Source organism: Mya arenaria, chromosome 6 (genome assembly GCF_026914265.1).
Source record: "Mya arenaria isolate MELC-2E11 chromosome 6, ASM2691426v1".
NCBI lineage: Eukaryota > Metazoa > Mollusca > Bivalvia > Myida > Myidae > Mya > Mya arenaria.
This window is the reverse complement of record NC_069127.1, coordinates 11,777,209-11,796,114: the sequence shown is the minus strand read 5'-3', so window position 1 is coordinate 11,796,114 and position 18,906 is coordinate 11,777,209. Positions and strand designations below refer to the sequence as shown.

Sequence of the window (18,906 nt, the reverse complement as noted above, 5' to 3'; positions counted from 1 at the left end):
GAAATAAATTTGCCAAAGCAGAGAATGCCTCTTAAGTTTATGATCCAAATCCGTTCGGCAATTGAAAGGCAAGTGTACGGCAGACAATACTCGGCTATAAAACATTTTTTTTAAACGGAAAATATCGTCAATTGTAAGAAATTGTATCTATTAACAAATAAATGTATACACATGAACATTAGACAATACAAAAAAAAACATTTAAAAAAAACAACAGTTAAAATATAAAATGTACAAAGAGATTCGGCGGTCCTGGTTTTAGTAAAAGCCCTATTTTCTTGCAAACGACTGCTTTCCCATCCGTAGGCTTTTGTGCATTTAAATCATAGTACATATTATCACGGATTGTAAATCCATATTTTATAGGTCCGTAATATTATAGAAGCCGCTCATCAGGGGAGGTTAATAAGAATATTTTGTATTTCGCAGGTTTTCCTTCGTCGAAATCGATTTGCCATTTTGACTAAGAGGCGTCGGAACACAAAATTTCATTCAGTCTGGAGTTCCTTCCCCTTTCTGCTACGCAAAAATGATTAGATGCCTGGAACCAGAACAAATTTCATTACGTAGTACTCACCGGAAGTAATATTCACGTTTTTGTTGCGACATTAATTTTGTCAATCGGAACTCCTCGGCTAGTATCAAGATATGGCATTAACAGGTGTGTGTGTGGGGGGGGGGATGACGCCATTTGACCCCCCCCCCCAAAAAAAAACCACTATATTTTTTAATTAATAGTTTCTTTGCTAGCGTATGTACATTTGGTATGCGACTCAAATTTGCTCTATGAGTGTAATCCGGCCTACGTAACCTTCGCAATAGGACTACCACCAAAATGGGCTTGAATCCGGCACACCAAAGGAGGGGGGTATGTCCACACAAAGGCTCATTTGGTTATGTTTGGTTTTCTACTGGTTAATGCTTGAAAAGTGATCTTGCCTGCAGTCACATGACTCTAGTCGTATATATCACTACCACGTATATCAAGGTCTGCCCGAGCCTTGTGGCTCCATTATGGCTTGACCCGCCGCGACGCCATCGCGACTGAAATTGTTTTTAAATACCATATTATTACTGACATGAGATAGAAGTGACTATAATTCCCTGTCAAATCCAGATATTAGCAGACAGTTCTACCCTTTAAATGCCTAGCGTAAGGAATGGGAACTACTGGAACCATGTTTTAAGGTCTTTCGGTTTCCGGCGACCGGCCCGTGTTTGAAACCCGACCTTCCGTACCCGAAGCGAACTCCTATCACTAAGCTATCGGGCGGTCTTTTGTCATAAATGTCCCTAACCAGTGGTTTTAACCCATGAGTTTTTTCTAAGGCCATCTTGGCTCATAGCCTCACCCATATTGTCTTACTCCCCTCCGCCAAGTAAACGGTGCTCTCCCACTACAAAAGAAACCCTTACCTTTCAATGTTGTTTTTGAATATTAGTATGTATATATTAAACGCAAAAATAGATCACATTCATTTGATGAACTCGATCCAGGGTATAAGTGATTGTATTTAGAACACACGATTATTGTCGTCACCACAGTGGCTTGATGACAAAGGCTCATTAAAGTCACAATAAATAATTTCAACTAGCCAAAATTATATTTTATACATACTTGAACATGCATATCATCAATATAATACATTGCCATAAACATAAAATGAGATTTGACAAAATTCAAAAATACCCTATACTGTAATATGAAACATATTTCTAAGGTGGGCGAATAATAGGTACAACAGTAAGCTAACTGTGCGTATTGTATAGGGGTAATACGCGCGCGAAAATATTCGGAAAACCTGTCCACTTTTAAATGAGAATGACACCATTTTCTCCTGAAGAGGCTAACTATAATATGTGTGTAAAGTTTCTTCGAATGGCTTTCTTGTTACAATGGTAAGATGAAAAACTTCCGTTTCTGGGCGAAAAGGGGTCGCTAACCAGTACGTATTAGGGTCTGAATAATCATTATCTCCCGAGGCTAATAGCGTGTAAAAGTGGTTGATTAAACTTCATGCGCACATACTCACATGGTCCATTTTTACATCTTTAAATATCGGCTTAAAAAATAATAAAAAATACCTAACCGGGATTCGAGCTAGCAACATTCTTTATCGACGCTGTCAGTTCAAAAAAATTCATTCGGTCTAAACTGAATTCTTTTGAATTAGGGAGGAATATATCGGGACTTGGCTAAATGTAAAAGAAAAAAGTACGTTCTATTTGAGAGTCAGTGTGAGTTCAGAAAATATTGCTTATAAATATAAATTATGTAGATATATACATGTACTTAAATTGTTTTCCGGGAGCTTAGTAGGAACAAGAACAACGTAATTTAATAACCATTTGCAATGTGGTTCAAACAAATAAAATATGGCAACTTTAATTGTCATCGTTTCTGTTGATATTGTTGCAAGAATTAAGCACTTTTATCGCCTGTCTGTGTGTGAGAACTAGTATGACATTGTGATGTTTCCGGTACTTTATCAAAGCAATTGTGGACTGAAAGGGCAAATAAAACATATCTTCCTCATAACACAATAAGAGACGGTATTGTTCTATTTTCTCAAATGACAATTATCCATTTTAAAGAAATATACACTAACTTTTACTGGACTACAACAGTAATATTCATGCATTTAAATATTATTTGTTGCGCGAACAATGGTTTCCAAAGGGATAACAAAGGGTGTTCAATTTGCCGTGCGCTTTGCTGGTACGTAGGGTACATGTTTACTGCTCTTAATTATTTTATGATTTTAAATATTAAACAACATTAGTGCTATTACTATTACAATAACTACTTTTGCTACTCTATTACTGCTACTGCAACTGCAACTACTACTACTTCTACTAGTAGTAGTAGTACCAGCAGCAGTAGAATAGTTCTTCTACTTCGATCTGCGTCAACACGAAAATGTGCACACTCTATGGCGAAAACTCGCCACGTTATTATTTCTTGCTTTCACCCTCGATTAAGCGGTGTTTCGCCTATTCGCCTCGAAAAAGGAAGACACGAAATGGCATAAATCAACCATTATTGATAATGACAATAATTATTATAAAAATGCATTGTAACGTATATTTAACTCTACATTTCTATCTTCAGAACCCCTTTTATATCATGTTCTTTGTTTTGGTCTAAACACAAGTTCAGTGGCTATAACTTGTGTGTATATTGTTCAAGGTTGGAAAGAAAGAAAAAAAATAGTATGTAATGAGATTGTAGCTCGATTGAATAATGTTTGTGTTAATTATTTCAAATTTTAAATGTTAGGTGCAGTTCACTAGGATGCTTTAATATACACACTTTTGGCCTCAAGGTACTAAGTTGTGGCCACAATTTACTAAGTTATGGCCTTAAGTTACTTATTTGTGGCCACAATTTACTTAGTTCTGTCCACAATTTAATTAGTTGTGCCTCAAGTTACTAATTTGTGGCCATAATTTACTTAGTTCTGTCCACAATTTAATAAGTTGTGCCTCAAGTTACTAATTTGTGGCCATAATTTACTAAGTTGTGGCCACAATTTACTAAGTTGTGCCTCAAGTTACTAATTTGTGACCATAATTTACTAAGTTGTGGCCACAATTTACTAAGTTGTGCCTCATGTTACTAATTTGTGGCCATAATTTAATTAGTTGTGCCTCAAGTTACTAATTTGTGGCCACAATTTAATTAGTTGTGCCTCAAGTTACTAATTTGTGGCCACAATTTAATTAGTTGTGCCTCAAGTTACTAATTTGTGGCCACAATTTAATTAGTTGTGCCTCAAGTTACTAATTTGTGGCCATAATTTACTAAGTTGTGGCCACAATTTAATAAGTTGTGCCTCATGTTACTAATTTGTGGCCACAATTTAATTAGTTGTGCCTCAAGTTACTAATTTGTGGCCACAATTTACTAAGTTGTGCCTCATGTTACTAATTTGTGGCCACAATTTAATTAGTTGTGCCTCAAGTTACTAATTTGTGGCCATAATTTACTAAGTTGTGGCCACAATTTAATAAGTTGTGGCCACAATTTAATAAGTTGTGCCTCATATTACTAATTTGTGGCCACAAATTAATTAGTTGTGCGTCAAGATACTAATTTGTGGCCACAATTTAATTAGTTGTGCCTCAAGTTACTAATTTGTGGCCACAATTTAATTAGTTGTGCCTCAAGTTACTAATTTGTGGCCACAATTTACTAAGTTGTGGCCACAATTTAATAAGTTGTGCCTCATGTTACTAATTTGTGGCCAGCATTTAATTAGTTGTGCCTCAAGTTACTAATTTGTGGCCATAATTTACTAAGTTGTGGCCACAATTTACTAAGTTGTGCCTCATGTTACTAATTTGTGGCCACAATTTAAATAGTTGTGCCTCAAGTTACTAATTTGTGGCCATAATTTACTAAGTTGTGGCCACAATTTACTAAGTTGTGCCTCAAGTTGCTAATCTGTGGCAATAATTTTCTTAGTTGTGCCTCAAGTTACTAATTTGTGGCCATAATTTACTAAATTGTTGTCCCCTCTGTACCACTGTAAGTTATACCTATTATATGAAGGAAAGGAAATTGCTTACCCTGTTATCGCCCGGCAGCCAGTTAGTATCACCCTTTAAAAATCGCTAAGACTTTCACTTTCACAACTTTATGTATATGACATCATCATCTGCAAAAAAATCAGTTAGAACATATTGAGCCGATTTTTCAAAACTTTGTTGAAGTGAACAACGTGATTAACGACACCGTTGTAAAGATTTAATCGTGAACTATTTGATGATGTGCTGATATACTTAATGAATACAAATACTGTTGAATCTGTTGTGTCAAATAAAGTTAAAAATATTACACATCACACGTGTATCTACTAAACTTCAGTAATTATTTTTAAAGTTAATAACGAAGACGTTAACATCGTTGTTAGCTTTAACAACATTCTGACCAATTGGCCCATTGTGTACAATCTGAATGGCTTCGCTCGCTCCACCAATCTTAATAATTAATAGTTTACAAAAACATTTTCTAACTATAACATTAAAATTTAAAACAGGTGAAAGACAAATGTTAGAATTGTATTGTTTTAAGTAATAAATACGGGTGTTGTAGCGTTCCTACCCTAATAGTTAATAAACATGTGTCATACTTTAATTCAATGCCTTAATAGGATCTAATTTGCCACTTAGTAGTACTGTATCTGAATTGACAATACATTTTGAAAGTGTTTTTTTTACAGTAAAGCCGTAAAATGCCTGAGTAGCATTACATTCTTGATGCCTTTCGTATCTATCCATAATAATACGTGATTATAATTTTACGAGTCAAATACCATTGTTTAGAGTGATATGCGTGCTCGTAATATTTTGTTCTGTTTTCCTTTACTACAGCATATTCAGTTCTGTGTGGATACATCAGTGCGGCAATGAACCAATATGGAACGATATCTGTAGTAGGGCCAGCGTTTACAAACAGGGAGGTTACACTGAAGGCGTCACCGTTCTATCCTTGGGGGTGTGACGTAGAATGGAAATTCTTAATTGAAAATGGTTCACAATTGTTAAGTATGGAAGGGGTAAATAATACAACAAGATATTATGAAGATGAGTCATTCTTTTTGAAATGGAAGGCTTCAACTGAATTCAACGGATCTATCTTCTACGCCGAATGTGCAACAAACAATACGATTAAAACAAAAATGATATCTATAAATTTGAGAGGTAAATATCAAAGACCGTTTTAAGCCAGTAACCCATATTTTGTTGATAAATATTTGATATAAATATATAATGTGTGTTTGTGTGCGTCTGTGCGTGTACGTGTGTGTGTGTGTGTGTGTGTGTGTGTGTGTGTGTGTGTGCTGACCTGTGTCATTAAACGGGGTTTATGTTTAAACTTTTGACTACTGTCCTTGTTTCTGTAGTGTTCATATAAATATTTTTATCAATAAACACAAAGTAGAACAATGATTTTGTCGTGACAAATACTTTTATTTACGTTATAATTTACAGATATCGTTGGATCATGTGGAGCACTCGGGATTTTAAGCCCAGTTGTTCGCGGCGCGGACGTCAAACTTGCATATTTTCCGTCTGACCTTTATATACATCGCAACACAGACACTGGGCGAACATGGACGCACAACTTACAAGATATACAGCTACAAGATGGTTCTTACGAAGAGAGAAGTGTTTCTAAATATTTGTACATATTGACTATATTTAACTTCAAAGAAAAAGATGAAGGACCGTATGATCTAAAATGCAATGCAGATAGCAAAACGGATTCTGTGCATCTTCATATGTTGGGTATGTTTCGTTAACTTCCCATAATATTCTGATTTTTATCTGAATTATTATTTATTTGTTTTGTTTTGGTACGTCGGCTTGAAATAAAAAGGAGACATATGAGAACAAGGAGGGTCATACATGTATATGTTTCCAGATAAATGCATGAGCAGCATGTTTTTAACCTGGAGTTTCAATTAACATTTTAAATTAATATTGTAGTTCAAGTTATTTAAATGAGTTTTGTTGTTATCAGAGCGACCGAGCTACCCAGTCCTCGGTCCGAAGCAACTTGACTTCAATACAACACAATGTGTTTATGTTTATGGGGGCTCCGACTTTTATTGCAATACTGAAAATGGAACAGAACCTGTACAGATAGTAATTATACTGGGACAGAATTCGTTTGTTCATGAAGAAAGAAACGGGGGGAAAGGGTACCAAATCGATAACATTCATCAACAAATGGGTGGACTGTCAAGACGGAATGTGACATGTCGGGTTTCTAATGCAGTCCTTGAAAAACCTTTCCAAGTGCACGCCACTCTATGTAGCGTAGGTAAGCAAATAGGAGACACATAGTGACAAGCTATGATTCGTTAGTTTGTGGAGGTTAAAATGATTGGATTGTGTATATTTTTGAATGTTGTTTAGTCATTGTGTTTCAATTTCAGAGAAAGGTAGCCCGCCCGTGCTATCTGTTCCTGAGTTCCTTGAAGGAGAAAATTCGAGTGCAATATGTGAAGTACGCAATGCTATCCCAGCTCCACTATTAGAAATACATGTTGACAATGTTTTGCTGGGTGATTTTCAACTAAAATATTTATTTAATGGATCTTCTCATACATTTACCAGTACAGCAAAGGTTACAAAGTCTATTAAATTGTGGAATGGAAAACAAATGTGCTGCGTCAGAAAAAGCAAATATGCTTTTGGTCCAAAAGATGTTTCAGTGTGCAAAAATATCAGCATGAAATGTAAGTTATATTCAAAGCGTTTAAAGTCCACACTGGGTTAAGGCATGACAAATTTAATATTCCTATATTTCTCATGGTAAATGTTTGTCTTTGAAGAAAATGAATATATCCTTCTATAATTTATCTCTTTGAAAAAAAAAAACCCATACAATTTAATGTTGTATATTTTAAATTGAAAACCGTACCATTTTTATTTAGAAGTCCAATTCTGTTTCCAGATCCGCCGTCGGAACTTTCCATGCTCGTAAACAAAAAACGTTCATATAGAAACAATGTTTCTGTCTGTTTCTTTCACATTTTTTGTGAAACGAATGAATCAAATCCGCCTTGCACAATTGAATGGTCAAGCGACAATGATAATTCAAGCTATTTTGATAGTAAAAATTGGACTAATGGTGAAATTGGAAGTTACCGTTCTGTTTCCAACGTCATGTACAACGTGACTAAAGACAGGACTGGGGGTACCATTACATGCTCAACAAGATGCGATTATTTCCCATCTAGTTTAACTAGAAACTATACTGTATATTTTTCAGGTACGTACTCGATCTTACTTATGTTGTCGACTTTCGCCGACATTAATTATCTACCAAACCAAGACTGATACCTCCTTGTTAATTTCTGCATGATCAGTCTTCCGGAACGTGTGTTATTCATTTGTAACTTGAATTAGAAATCAGACATTATATGTCTCAAAATGAAAATTAACAATTCTTTATTCCTAATGATTTATCAGTTTTACAGTTGTCCAACAAGCGCAGTGGTTAATACCATCCCATCTCGCCTAGAAGCGTCGAATCTCGGCCAAGACGCAAATGAGTTTAGTCGGACAAACGGGTTTTCTCCGAGCACTCCGTTTTCTCCCACTACGCAAGACTTCACTGTCGCGTAATATCGTGCTTACGAGAGTAGCATTCGGAACTCCTCGGCCATTTTTTTCAAAAACAACCTCAGATGTATGCAGGGACATCAGTTGAAGTAATTTTGAATTATATCATTAATTAAATGTAGTGTTTTAGAGTTGTATTTATTGATCTAAGTTTAATTTGATTGCCATTAAATTGTATTATTGCAAACATAATTAAGAATCCCATGAGTAATGTCACAAAGTTTAACTGCTAAATAAAATTACTACGCGATCTACTTGCAGCGGACTTAAACGTACCACTTTTTGAGTATGTAAACCGTCCAAATACATCCGAGGTTGTTTTCGATAAAATGGCCGAGGAGTTCCGAATGCGAGAGTAGTTAATATAATCTCTCTCTCTCTCTCTCTCTCTCTCTCTCTCTCTCTCTCAAAAATTTCTACACTGCATTTCAGGTGTAACGACTATTTACCTGAACACGACATCGCCTGTTCATTTACGTCCGAAAAGTACAGTGGCCGTCAACTGTCTCGTGGATGATTGCAATGCTTCAGGACAATGGACTCTTTGGTGGAAAGATGAAAATAGCACTGTATTAAAGAATTGTAGCAAAACAGAGGAATGCCTGTTAACACTGAAGTATGCGGGAGATGGAAACAAAACATACAATTGCAACGCTCGAAAGCAAGAGGAGAAGTTGAAGGCATCATTAACAGTTTTAATGACAGAAGGTTTGTTATTCACAATTCAGAAAGTCATTAAACATAGTTGATATACAGATGAACTGTCTTTGATGAGTTTCTTTTTTATGATACTAGTATTGCAATCTAATTTGGAACAAACTCTTTCAGGTAGTTCATCCCATGAAAAGGACATTCATACATTTTCACCGACATTCCGATTTCCTTTCGTCGATGTACTTATTGGAACAGGCGTTTTTGGTGTACTCTTCATCCTGTCTCTTATCGGAAGTAAGGATTTTGTTTCCTTATACTCGCATCAACTTAATATTGAATCTATTAAACCCATTTTTCTGCAAAATTTTTTTATGCTACTGCATTGACTTATCGTATCGCTAGAGTCCTTCTCCCAGATATTACAATTTTTAACCAGGGCAGTTTTAAGACTGATTATTTTTAAATTCGTATTTACCTTAACACAGATTATAATGGCCAGCATGTGCATACATATGTCTGTGCGATGTAAGGTATTAATGCATACCGTAAAATATATTTTTAGATTGCACAACTTTCCTTGTAACAGTTAATGCTTTTTTACCGTATCGTATGAATGTTTATAGTTTCAAATGAAAATGAGATATCTCTATCAATAATAAATTAAAGAAAATTATATCTACAAATGCACTTCTTACATAACTATTCTAAACTTATATTGGTTATATGTTTCACATATTTTTAGGATGTATATTTCTAAAACGGAGAAAGGCCAACGCAATCAGCACAATAGAAATGTATGTACCATTTTTAATTTTTAATTAGTGATGCTGAGTTGAAGATTATGTCGAATGTTACACTTAAATAATTTTATACTCATATTGTTGATATATTGCGCAATTGATTCAGGCCAGTTGTTTTCCGAATAAAATAAGCAGAGCTTCATCTATCGATAATTCAGCTTAAAGGATTCATGCTCGTATACGCTCTGTTCTCGTACTGAAGTAATTTCTTTTTTCAGTGTTGAAGATCCCAGCGGTAAGTTTACATCTTTAACTTAGTTAAATCTTGGTCATACCGATTGAAACTCACAGCATGTACCCTGTTGGATTTGTAGGTTGATTTCTTCTTATTTGTAATTGTTAAACGAGGGTTATTTACGGTCTAGTACCAATTTATCATGGAACGTACTTCACGAAACCTTCCTGGGCGAAATAAAACAACGAAACATTATGATCATGAAATTTCCAAATTAATTATAAAATATATGTAAATTAATAATATAAACTTTTAAACATAAAACCTAATTTATTGGATACAATGAAATGGTACTTTATTTAAAGCTGCATTCTCACAGATTAACCGTTTAGACATCTTCTTTTATTTTTTGTCTTGAACGCCAATTTATTTATAATTTTATCTTATTTCACTAAATTGAAGGCATTGATGACAAAATCAGCTGATTCTGAGAAGAAAAAACCTGTCAATCGGTGAGAGTGCAGCTTTAAAAAGTGATCAAAAGCCCTTACAATTTGCCAACACAGTCATTGGGAATTATATCCACTTTTATACTATTGGTCCAGATTCCCTCTTTTCTAGTATGATAACCTATTTCTCTCCAAATCGGCCTTTATAAATAATGGCAATTAATGATACCTGAAATATACAGACACCTCGTCGGACAATGGAGTGCTACACATAACAACGGGAGGAGTACAATACGCAGTCGTGCACAGGCAGGCGGACGCGCAGAGGACTGAAACACAGGTAACATGCTTGCAATGCATTCTTAGGGATAATTTATGTGATGCAAATGTCATACCAAACGTACAAAGAAGTTTAACCATAAAAATTTACACGTGCAGGGTAGCAAACTGCTTTGAGTTTCACTTTAATGAAAAATACCCAAACTGATTACAGTTAAGGAGGGTATGCAATCTTTCGAATATTCATGTTTTCAAATACATGGATAACGACTTCGCATGATATCTTACCAAATGTAATTTTTTTTTATATAGATCCTTTTCCCACAGGTGATCGTCACATAGCTTGGTCACTAGAATATGGCCCTTCAGTCCTTTGATATTGTTGAAAACAAATAATTGGCCCTTCAGTCCATTGGTATTGTTTAAAAATTAACAAAAAATAATTAAAATTGATAAAATGACATTTCAATAAATACATTTCTAAGAGTATAACTTGAAAAAATATTATATCTATAATGAAGGGCCTGAATGGGCATATTTTAGTGACCAAGCTATGTGACGATCATCTGTGCCTTTTCCAATACGGTCTTTATTCCGCGATGCTTATGCTCGCTATTCTTGTCACTTGGTAAAGTGGTACTATGTTATATATTCCAGCAGCCGCACGATGAAGCCGGCTTATCGTACGCCGATTTGGACATCGAATTCATTCCTGCAGGAAGCTAACGCCAGAGTTCCGGCAAGGAGAAAGAATAAGCCGACGGAGTATGCTGACATTGACTTCTCCTCAACACAGGAAACTGCGGTAGAAGATGTATTGGCGTAGTTGTAAAGTGCAAAGACCAAGTAATCAAACGATAGCGATAATTTATATATGATCATGTTTAATGTGTGAACGTCTTCAATGGTAATGTGTACTGAAAAAAATGTGGTTTAAACCAAATATCCAAGACCAATAGAAGGGATATTAAAATGTATCATTTCCTTTGGACGGTGATTGTTGATTAAACAATTGATTTTGTCGACACTGAGAGTTGACGTGCATCATATGTACGATATTTTTCTGAGTGTTTTCAGAGATCCGTCAAAAGCTTTTACTCTTGTATATAGATATTGAAGTCGTTTTGGCAGTGTATGACTTTTTTATCTGTGTTATCTCAACAAACGATGCTTTCACTACCCTGTATGTCACTCTAGATGTGAGTTATGTACGTGATGTTCGCGTTCAAGTGGCGTGAAGGAAGCAGCGTGGCTGCCATCGGTCTAATTTATGTTGATATTAGCAAGAAAGTAACATATGAGGAATGATTTTCAATTACAATTTGTTGATATTGTGCTCGCATCAATACTTCTGTAAGGATACGAAGTTTGGTTTTGTGATGACAATTGCTTCGAATGCTTTAAACATACCTTTATATTTTGACCTATTGTAAAGGGTCGAGAATTTGCAACTGATCGATGACCACGTGTATAATGTTCATCAAATTGGTAATGAATTTCAACACTTTTTTCAATTTCCCTATTTTGAAATAGATAGGTGTAAATACTTCCCTCCCTATTTTTATAGAAACCCTAATGTGTATCATTTCATGATTTTTTTCAACTTCATATAAAAATGTTATTACAAAAAATGCTCTTTTTGTTAAAAAAGTTATGCTAGAATTTGTCTAGTTTTATAAATTGGTCAAACTTATCTACCATGTTCTTTTTTGAATATACATATGTTCGTATTTTTCAAGATTGAAAAACAATCATTTCTACGTGTTAAATTGTGTGCTTATTTTACAAAACAGCTGACTATATGTGTCATAGAGCTAACATAAGTCTATGTTTGTTTGTGATGCTTTATCGGTAATGTCATTATCATGGTAAACATTTTTTCTTCAATTTCATTACAGTTGTGTTTCGGGCTACCTCTATTGTTTTACTGTTTAAAGAGACTCGCTCATGTAAAATGCACTTCTTTTTATGACGAAATAAAGTGTGGCAAATCATTAGCAGTGTTTTAGCTAAGATACTGACGACTGGAACCCTTCAACAAACGTTGATATATGATTTATTTAGTTATAATTTTAAAATGTTAATTTTCTATGTCTGACTTGTAATGCATGTAGTCATGTTTGTTCAAATGTACAGTAAGTTTTGAAAAGAGTATAATAAAACTTTGCTTTACTTTAGATTAAATAATATTATAAGAATGCATCATAAGATACCGTAAGAATTCTGCATTCCAGTGTGTGGTTTCATTTATTAAAACTGTTTATTTATACCCCGCCATTCTTTGTATTGTTTTATTTTAACTATGGGCCTTGAGAATAATAAAACTTGAACTTGTAGCAATTACATTTATGTTTTTACTGAACGAAGAGTTATATAATGTGTGTTTTTTTTCGTCTAATTAATGGAAGAGTTTGAAACATTTTTATAAATAAAATAGAAAGATAGGCCAAATTGAACATGGTAAATAAAGAAATGCACAGATGTGGTGATATACAATGTACACGTCATGTTATTGGTATTATGGAAAGACATTGATAAAAAAAAACAAAAAACATTGTAAATGTTGGATGGTGATAGCACGGGTATACACTCATGATATGCATGTCAATTTCTGAGAAGTGAAATGTTAAAAACATAACTTTATCGTACGAACGATATATATATTTCGATCATTTAATGTATAAAATTCTACTATGTTTATATTAATATATTTATTTCGAAACAAATACATCAACAATCACAGTAAGATGCTGACTTTTTAAGGTAAACGTACTTTTAGGCCTTGCAAAATATTAATTTATAGTGCACTCACCGGGTATTAAAGTATTCAAATGTTCGAAATGTAACCCTATAAAATTTGAAAAAAAAAACATCCTTTTGAACCAAAACCCGCTCCTGTCGCATGCAGCACGAAAGCATTCATTGGCGCATTTCAAGTAGTCACGTGATGTTGACAGGTCTTACTACTCAACGGTTTGCAAATGTACTACGCGTTTCAAGTTTAGAAGCATTGAGTGATTTTTGTCTTTATCTCCGCCAAGATCAATCGCAAATGGAATCACAAACTTCACAACTGTTAAAATGTGACGAAAAATTCACAATTGAAAACCTATAAGATTAATTGGCACATATAAGATAATGCTTACTGGTTCATTTTGTGCATTTATAGAACCCAGGTTCACCCTAAATCTGGTAAATCTACAGTACACTAAAAATCCTTTATTGACGTAAACTCTGCTCCACAAAGACCGACGTGAACGACCGGTTGTATACATGAATGTAATATTTTTTTATCAGATGTTAGCTAGTTGGGTAATATATTAAACGTCTTATATGTTTACTTTTTGCGGGGGATGTAAAGAAATAAATTTGCCAAAGCAGAGAATGCCTCTTAAGTTTATGTTCCAAATCCGTTCGGCAATTGTAAGGCAAGTGTACGGCTGACAATACTCGGCTATAAAACATTTTTTTTAAACGGAAAATATCGTCAATTGTAAGAAATTGGATCTATTAACAAATAAATGTATACACATGAACATTAAACAATACAAAAAAAAACATTTAAAAAAACAACAGTTAAAATATAAAATGTACAAAGAGGTTCGGCGGTCCTGGTTTTAGTAAAAGCCTTATTTTCTTGCAAACTACTGCTTTCCCATCCGTAGGCTTTTGTGCATTTAAATCATAGTACATATTGACTATTGACTATCGAGCAGTGCAGACGTACATTTTGTGCTCTTGGAATAAAGTGGATTTATAGTTCGCAAAATAAACATATTGTGACTAAAATTATATGTGGATGTTCGTAAATCTCAGCTCCATCAAGTGGTATTAAATTGAAAGTTTAAATTCAGACTAATTAAAAGGTATACATAAAAAAAACTGGAAAACAAAGGAACAACAAAGGAATAAATCTCCGTAGTGAACACTTTTTACGATAATTGGTGTTGACATTTACATTGCAGCCAGTCAGTGGTTACCGTTATTCGTACTGTGGAAGGGAGGTAATCCCTTGAGCTACAAACTAATAAGATTGGTAGTGTTTCCGACCCTGATAAAACGGATCCAAAGCGATTTGTTAACAATAGTTTGATTCAAATGAACAAGGAACTAGACGAGCAAAAACGATATATAGAGATTGATGATGACGAACACGACTATGATGATGTAGTAGAATTCTCACAGCCACCATTACCGCAGAGATTCTTTCAAGATCTCGATGAACTTTTATCGAATCTTACCCGGAACTCATTCGTACACAATCTCTTAAGCTATTGCAGAAGCGACATCACCAGGATAAACGCGTACCGGGAGAGGCTAGCTGAACGCGCCAGGGGATTCCCGAGGTGTCCGGAGACAAGACTTGTAAATCGACGTAACTCGTCGGCGGGCACAAAAGAACAAAAGTGTGCAGGCGACTGCTATGTGCTACAGGCATTCCTAAATGGAGAAAGATCGAAAGAAATCAATGACGTTTTCACATCAGCAACATCCTCCCAACAGGAAGCAGTAATAATTGACTGTGATGCCGACGATAACTTTAACAAACCGGATATTTACGCCATGCTAAGCAAAATTCAAGCCGATATCGCTGATATATCGAGGCAACAGTATACCGACTCTTCACTGTGTAAGGTAATGCAAACTGACATTGCTAACATGACAACAGCTTTTCGGAGATTTCAAGATACCTTAAATAGTGTATTAGCGTCTCTACCGACTCAGGGGAACCCTATAAATAAATTGCAAGATGACGTCACAAAGCTTGAGTCTGCGGTAAGCATATTGAATAAGCGCCTCGTAGATTCTTACGTCCCAGTGGCATTCCCGGGGGCCTTTCAGGAAGAGCCAACATCTAATACATACTCTGAAGCCTCGACGTCACCCGCGAAAGCACAAAGCTTTGCTGCGGAGCCATGCGAACCTCAGGAAAATCAAATGACGTCACCTAAAGCCGCGTCGGGACGTACATTAGTATCAAGGTCAGAAGTACGCGTACGCTCACCAATTCGGCCTTACAATTCTAACAAATTGAAAGGAATCAGGAACCGGAACTACGGGAGCACGAATCGACTCAAAAAAGCCGAAACAACGGGCCACACCTACTCACGAGCAGGCACCTCAGCCACAGGCGACCGCATATCGGAATACCAATAACTCCAGCGAGAACGCGCTGGCGTCAGCAACCGAAAACGAATCAAGCCAAAACTGCTTTATAGCAGTTCGGCGCCGACAGACATCATCCTACTTTATTGGCAACATAGACTCTACTGTCGTTGAGCAAGACATTTATGGCCACTTTAAAGACAACCGGGTGCGCCTGAAGCGAGTAACAATATTTCACGGTAGATACGGCTCTTCAGCTAAAATTAACATTTACCCCGAGGACGAGGAAACCGTTGAGAATGACGCATTCTGGCCGCTAAACGTCACCTGGTGGAAATGGGTCGGGAAGAATGAATGGGAACAGGAAAAGCAACAATCACGCCAAAAACGTTGGGACCACTATAAACGCCCAGCAGGTAAACGTTACCGGTTCCGTTTCCATGACGACGACAACGACAGCGAACGGGAGCCAGAGAGTGACCAAAGAGATAGGGATACATCGAGAGACTGCATGTGGCACTACAACAAGGAGGACTATGACGTAGTTGACGAATGGGACCCAACTAGGGACTAGTGTGTTAAACTGATTTGTACTAGTACTAACATATTATAACAAAATGAATACCATACGATATACCTTAGCCATAATGACACTGAATATACTTGTTTGGAATGTTCGAGGTATCATGTCCTCGGCCTATTCACTGTCTTCCTTTCTTGAAGATAAGAAAATTGACATCGCATTTATCACCGAACATAAGTTATTGCCACACAATGTAAATTTTTTAAACTCCATAAATGCCAATTTTTCGGCATTCTATACGATAGACGAATCTCTAGATCACTTTGGAATCTTAAAATGTGGTAGAGGCGGCACTGCCATCATGTTTAGAAGCAATTTAACTTATCATGTTGATAAAATCAATAATATCGAAAACGATAGAGTTACTGGCATCGAACTTAGGACAGACACAAACATTCCGACATATCTATTCTGTGTTTACATGCCGTCAGATAGCGATATTAATGATTATAGAGACGTCCTCAGCGACGTCCAGTCCGTGGTTGCACTTTATTCAAAGATGGGATCAGTCATCCTAGCAAGAGATTTCAACGCACAACTCTCAAGTAACCTTGCCCCAGGTCAAAAGCCTTCCACCAAGTCTAAACTGCTAACAGAGTTCTTGGCTACAAATAGTCTTACATCCCTGCAGTTAGATATAGGCCACCCAGCCGACTACACATTCATACCGACAAAAGTTTCTATTGATCACGTATTCGTAGAACAATCAAACACGGCTCCCTTCCATTCGTTTTCAATTGGAAATGAAAACGAGGTTTTTACATCTGACCACCTCCCTATTCTTTTCAATTTCGAAATGCGCCCAAACAGTGGCGTGTCCCCTGAGCCGCCAAAGAAGTGCATTGCTTGGAACAAGTGCACATCCGGTAACATCATAGAATACCAGAATGCTATCTACTCACAGGTATCCCTACTTATTGATGAGCCCACACAAACCGAGGCAGACAAGCAATCACCCGATTTTATTAACACCATGCTCTGCAACATATTACACGATGCCTCGACAAAACTCCCTACTAGCAAATTCAATAAAAGGGCAAAACCATATTGGTCAAACGCTGTCAAAAGCGCACACACTGAATCCCGTGTTTTACGACGTCGTTGGATTAACGACGGTAAGCCCCGCGGGGAACAGTCGCCATTATACACACAATACAAGCGAGCGAAAACTAGGTTTAGAAAAATTCAGCGTGAAGCTATTGAAGCTCACGAAAATTCATACTTAGACGAGCTTAACAAAACGGCAGAGTTGGACTACAAGCTGTTCTGGAAACTCCTTCGGTCAAAAAATCCCCAAAAGTCAAACGTCTGCTCAGAGATTATCTATAGCGAACCCTCATTCACTAACGAAAAGGTTTCAGAAGGATTTATGCACCACTTCTCTAACGTTTTTAGCTGTTCAAATAGTCAAGATACCCTCGCTTACCGTGACGAGGCCGAACTAAATAGCTTTCTGAACGTAAATAGTGAAAATCGAGACCTTTCCCACTTTATCACACTTCCCTTCACACCGGAAGAAATACAAAAGGTCACACAGGCACTCGCCAAACACAAAAGCCCTGGTCACGATGGTATACTGAACGAGCATGTATTACTAGGTGGGCCAGCAATAACTAGAGCGCTCACATTCTTATTCAATGCTGTAATCAAGCACGAGTCAACTCCAAGCGCATGGAAAACAAGCGTATTGGTTCCAATTTACAAAGGCAAAGGTAAAGATAAGCGAGATCCATCAAGCTATAGACCAATATCTCTTATACCTTGTTTTTGTAAAATCTTTGAAAAGCTCTAGGCCAACAGAATATACGCCAACCCTTTACTTCACAAGTCACTATTTCCTAGTCCCCAACAAAACGGGTTTCTAAAGGGTCTCAGCTGCTTGACAGCCGCATTTAACCTCCAGGAAATGATTTACCACGCTGTTGACAATGGTAGTCACGCGTACGTAGCATGCCTAGATCAAAAGGCTGCCTTCGATACTGTCCGACACCAAGCACTCTTACTTAAACTAGGTAGACTTGGTATCAAAGGTAAACCCCTACGGATTATCCAATCCTCATATAAATCCCTCAGATGTATTATCCGCGTCGGTCAAGGCTTAACGTCAGACGCCTTCGACGTCGTACGTGGCGTCAGACAAGGTGGGGTACTTTCCACTTTCTACTACCTGGTGTATATAGACGCGTTATTACGACATCTCTCCAGTTGCCGTCTTGGGGCACAACTTCTGTCTGTGAATTCCGGAAGTCCCGCATTTGCAGACGACATATCACTCGTCGCTTTCTGTCCCTACGACCTCCAGTGTATGGTCGATATAGTCTACTCGTATTGCCAACGTTGGAACATAGAAATGAATGTCAATAAATCTGATGTAATAGTATTTTCACCACGCCGCAGCGTCCCCCAAATCCTTATCATGTACGGTGAGCGTATCATCCAACAAGTCACATCCACTACTCATCTAGGTATACTGCAGGATTCAAACTTAAAACTGCACGGACGCATAACACAACGCATTCAAAAAGCGAAAAATGCCCTATTCTCTATGGTCGGGCAGGGTGTCCATCCGTTCGGAGTAGGCCCTCTCGTTTCATGCAGCTTATACCAAAAGATTATTGTCCCGATAACACTTTACGGCTCTGAACTATGGAACAACATGACCGTAAATGACACAAAAACAGTCGATCGATTTCAACACTTTGTGGCAAAGAAAGTGCAAGG

General features: G+C 36.7%; 1 protein-coding gene across 1 annotated transcript; it reads left to right on the top strand.

The window, feature by feature from the left end:
• Window positions 1-2,635: 2,635 nt before the first annotated feature.
• Window positions 2,636-11,614, top strand: LOC128239441 (uncharacterized). The gene is made up of 12 exons (XM_052956074.1): window positions 2,636-2,719; window positions 5,377-5,706; window positions 5,998-6,294; window positions 6,530-6,832; window positions 6,948-7,250; window positions 7,469-7,786; window positions 8,572-8,847; window positions 8,968-9,087; window positions 9,536-9,587; window positions 9,812-9,828; window positions 10,460-10,557; window positions 11,154-11,614. The coding sequence occupies exons 1-12, from the start codon at window positions 2,668-2,670 to the stop codon at window positions 11,220-11,222; spliced, it is 2,235 nt and encodes a 744-aa protein (XP_052812034.1). The 5' UTR covers window positions 2,636-2,667; the 3' UTR covers window positions 11,223-11,614.
• The last annotated feature ends 7,292 nt before the right edge of the window (window positions 11,615-18,906 follow it).

Bases quoted from the DNA above. Each gene is read 5' to 3' on its own strand.
- LOC128239441 (XM_052956074.1), top strand. From the start codon at position 2,668: ATGGTTTCCAAAGGGATAACAAAGGGTGTTCAATTTGCCGTGCGCTTT. The intron at 6,833-6,947 runs GTAAGCAAATAG...TTTCAATTTCAG, and splicing joins CGCCACTCTATGTAGCGTAG to AGAAAGGTAGCCCGCCCGTG. The intron at 8,848-8,967 runs GTTTGTTATTCA...AAACTCTTTCAG, and splicing joins AACAGTTTTAATGACAGAAG to GTAGTTCATCCCATGAAAAG.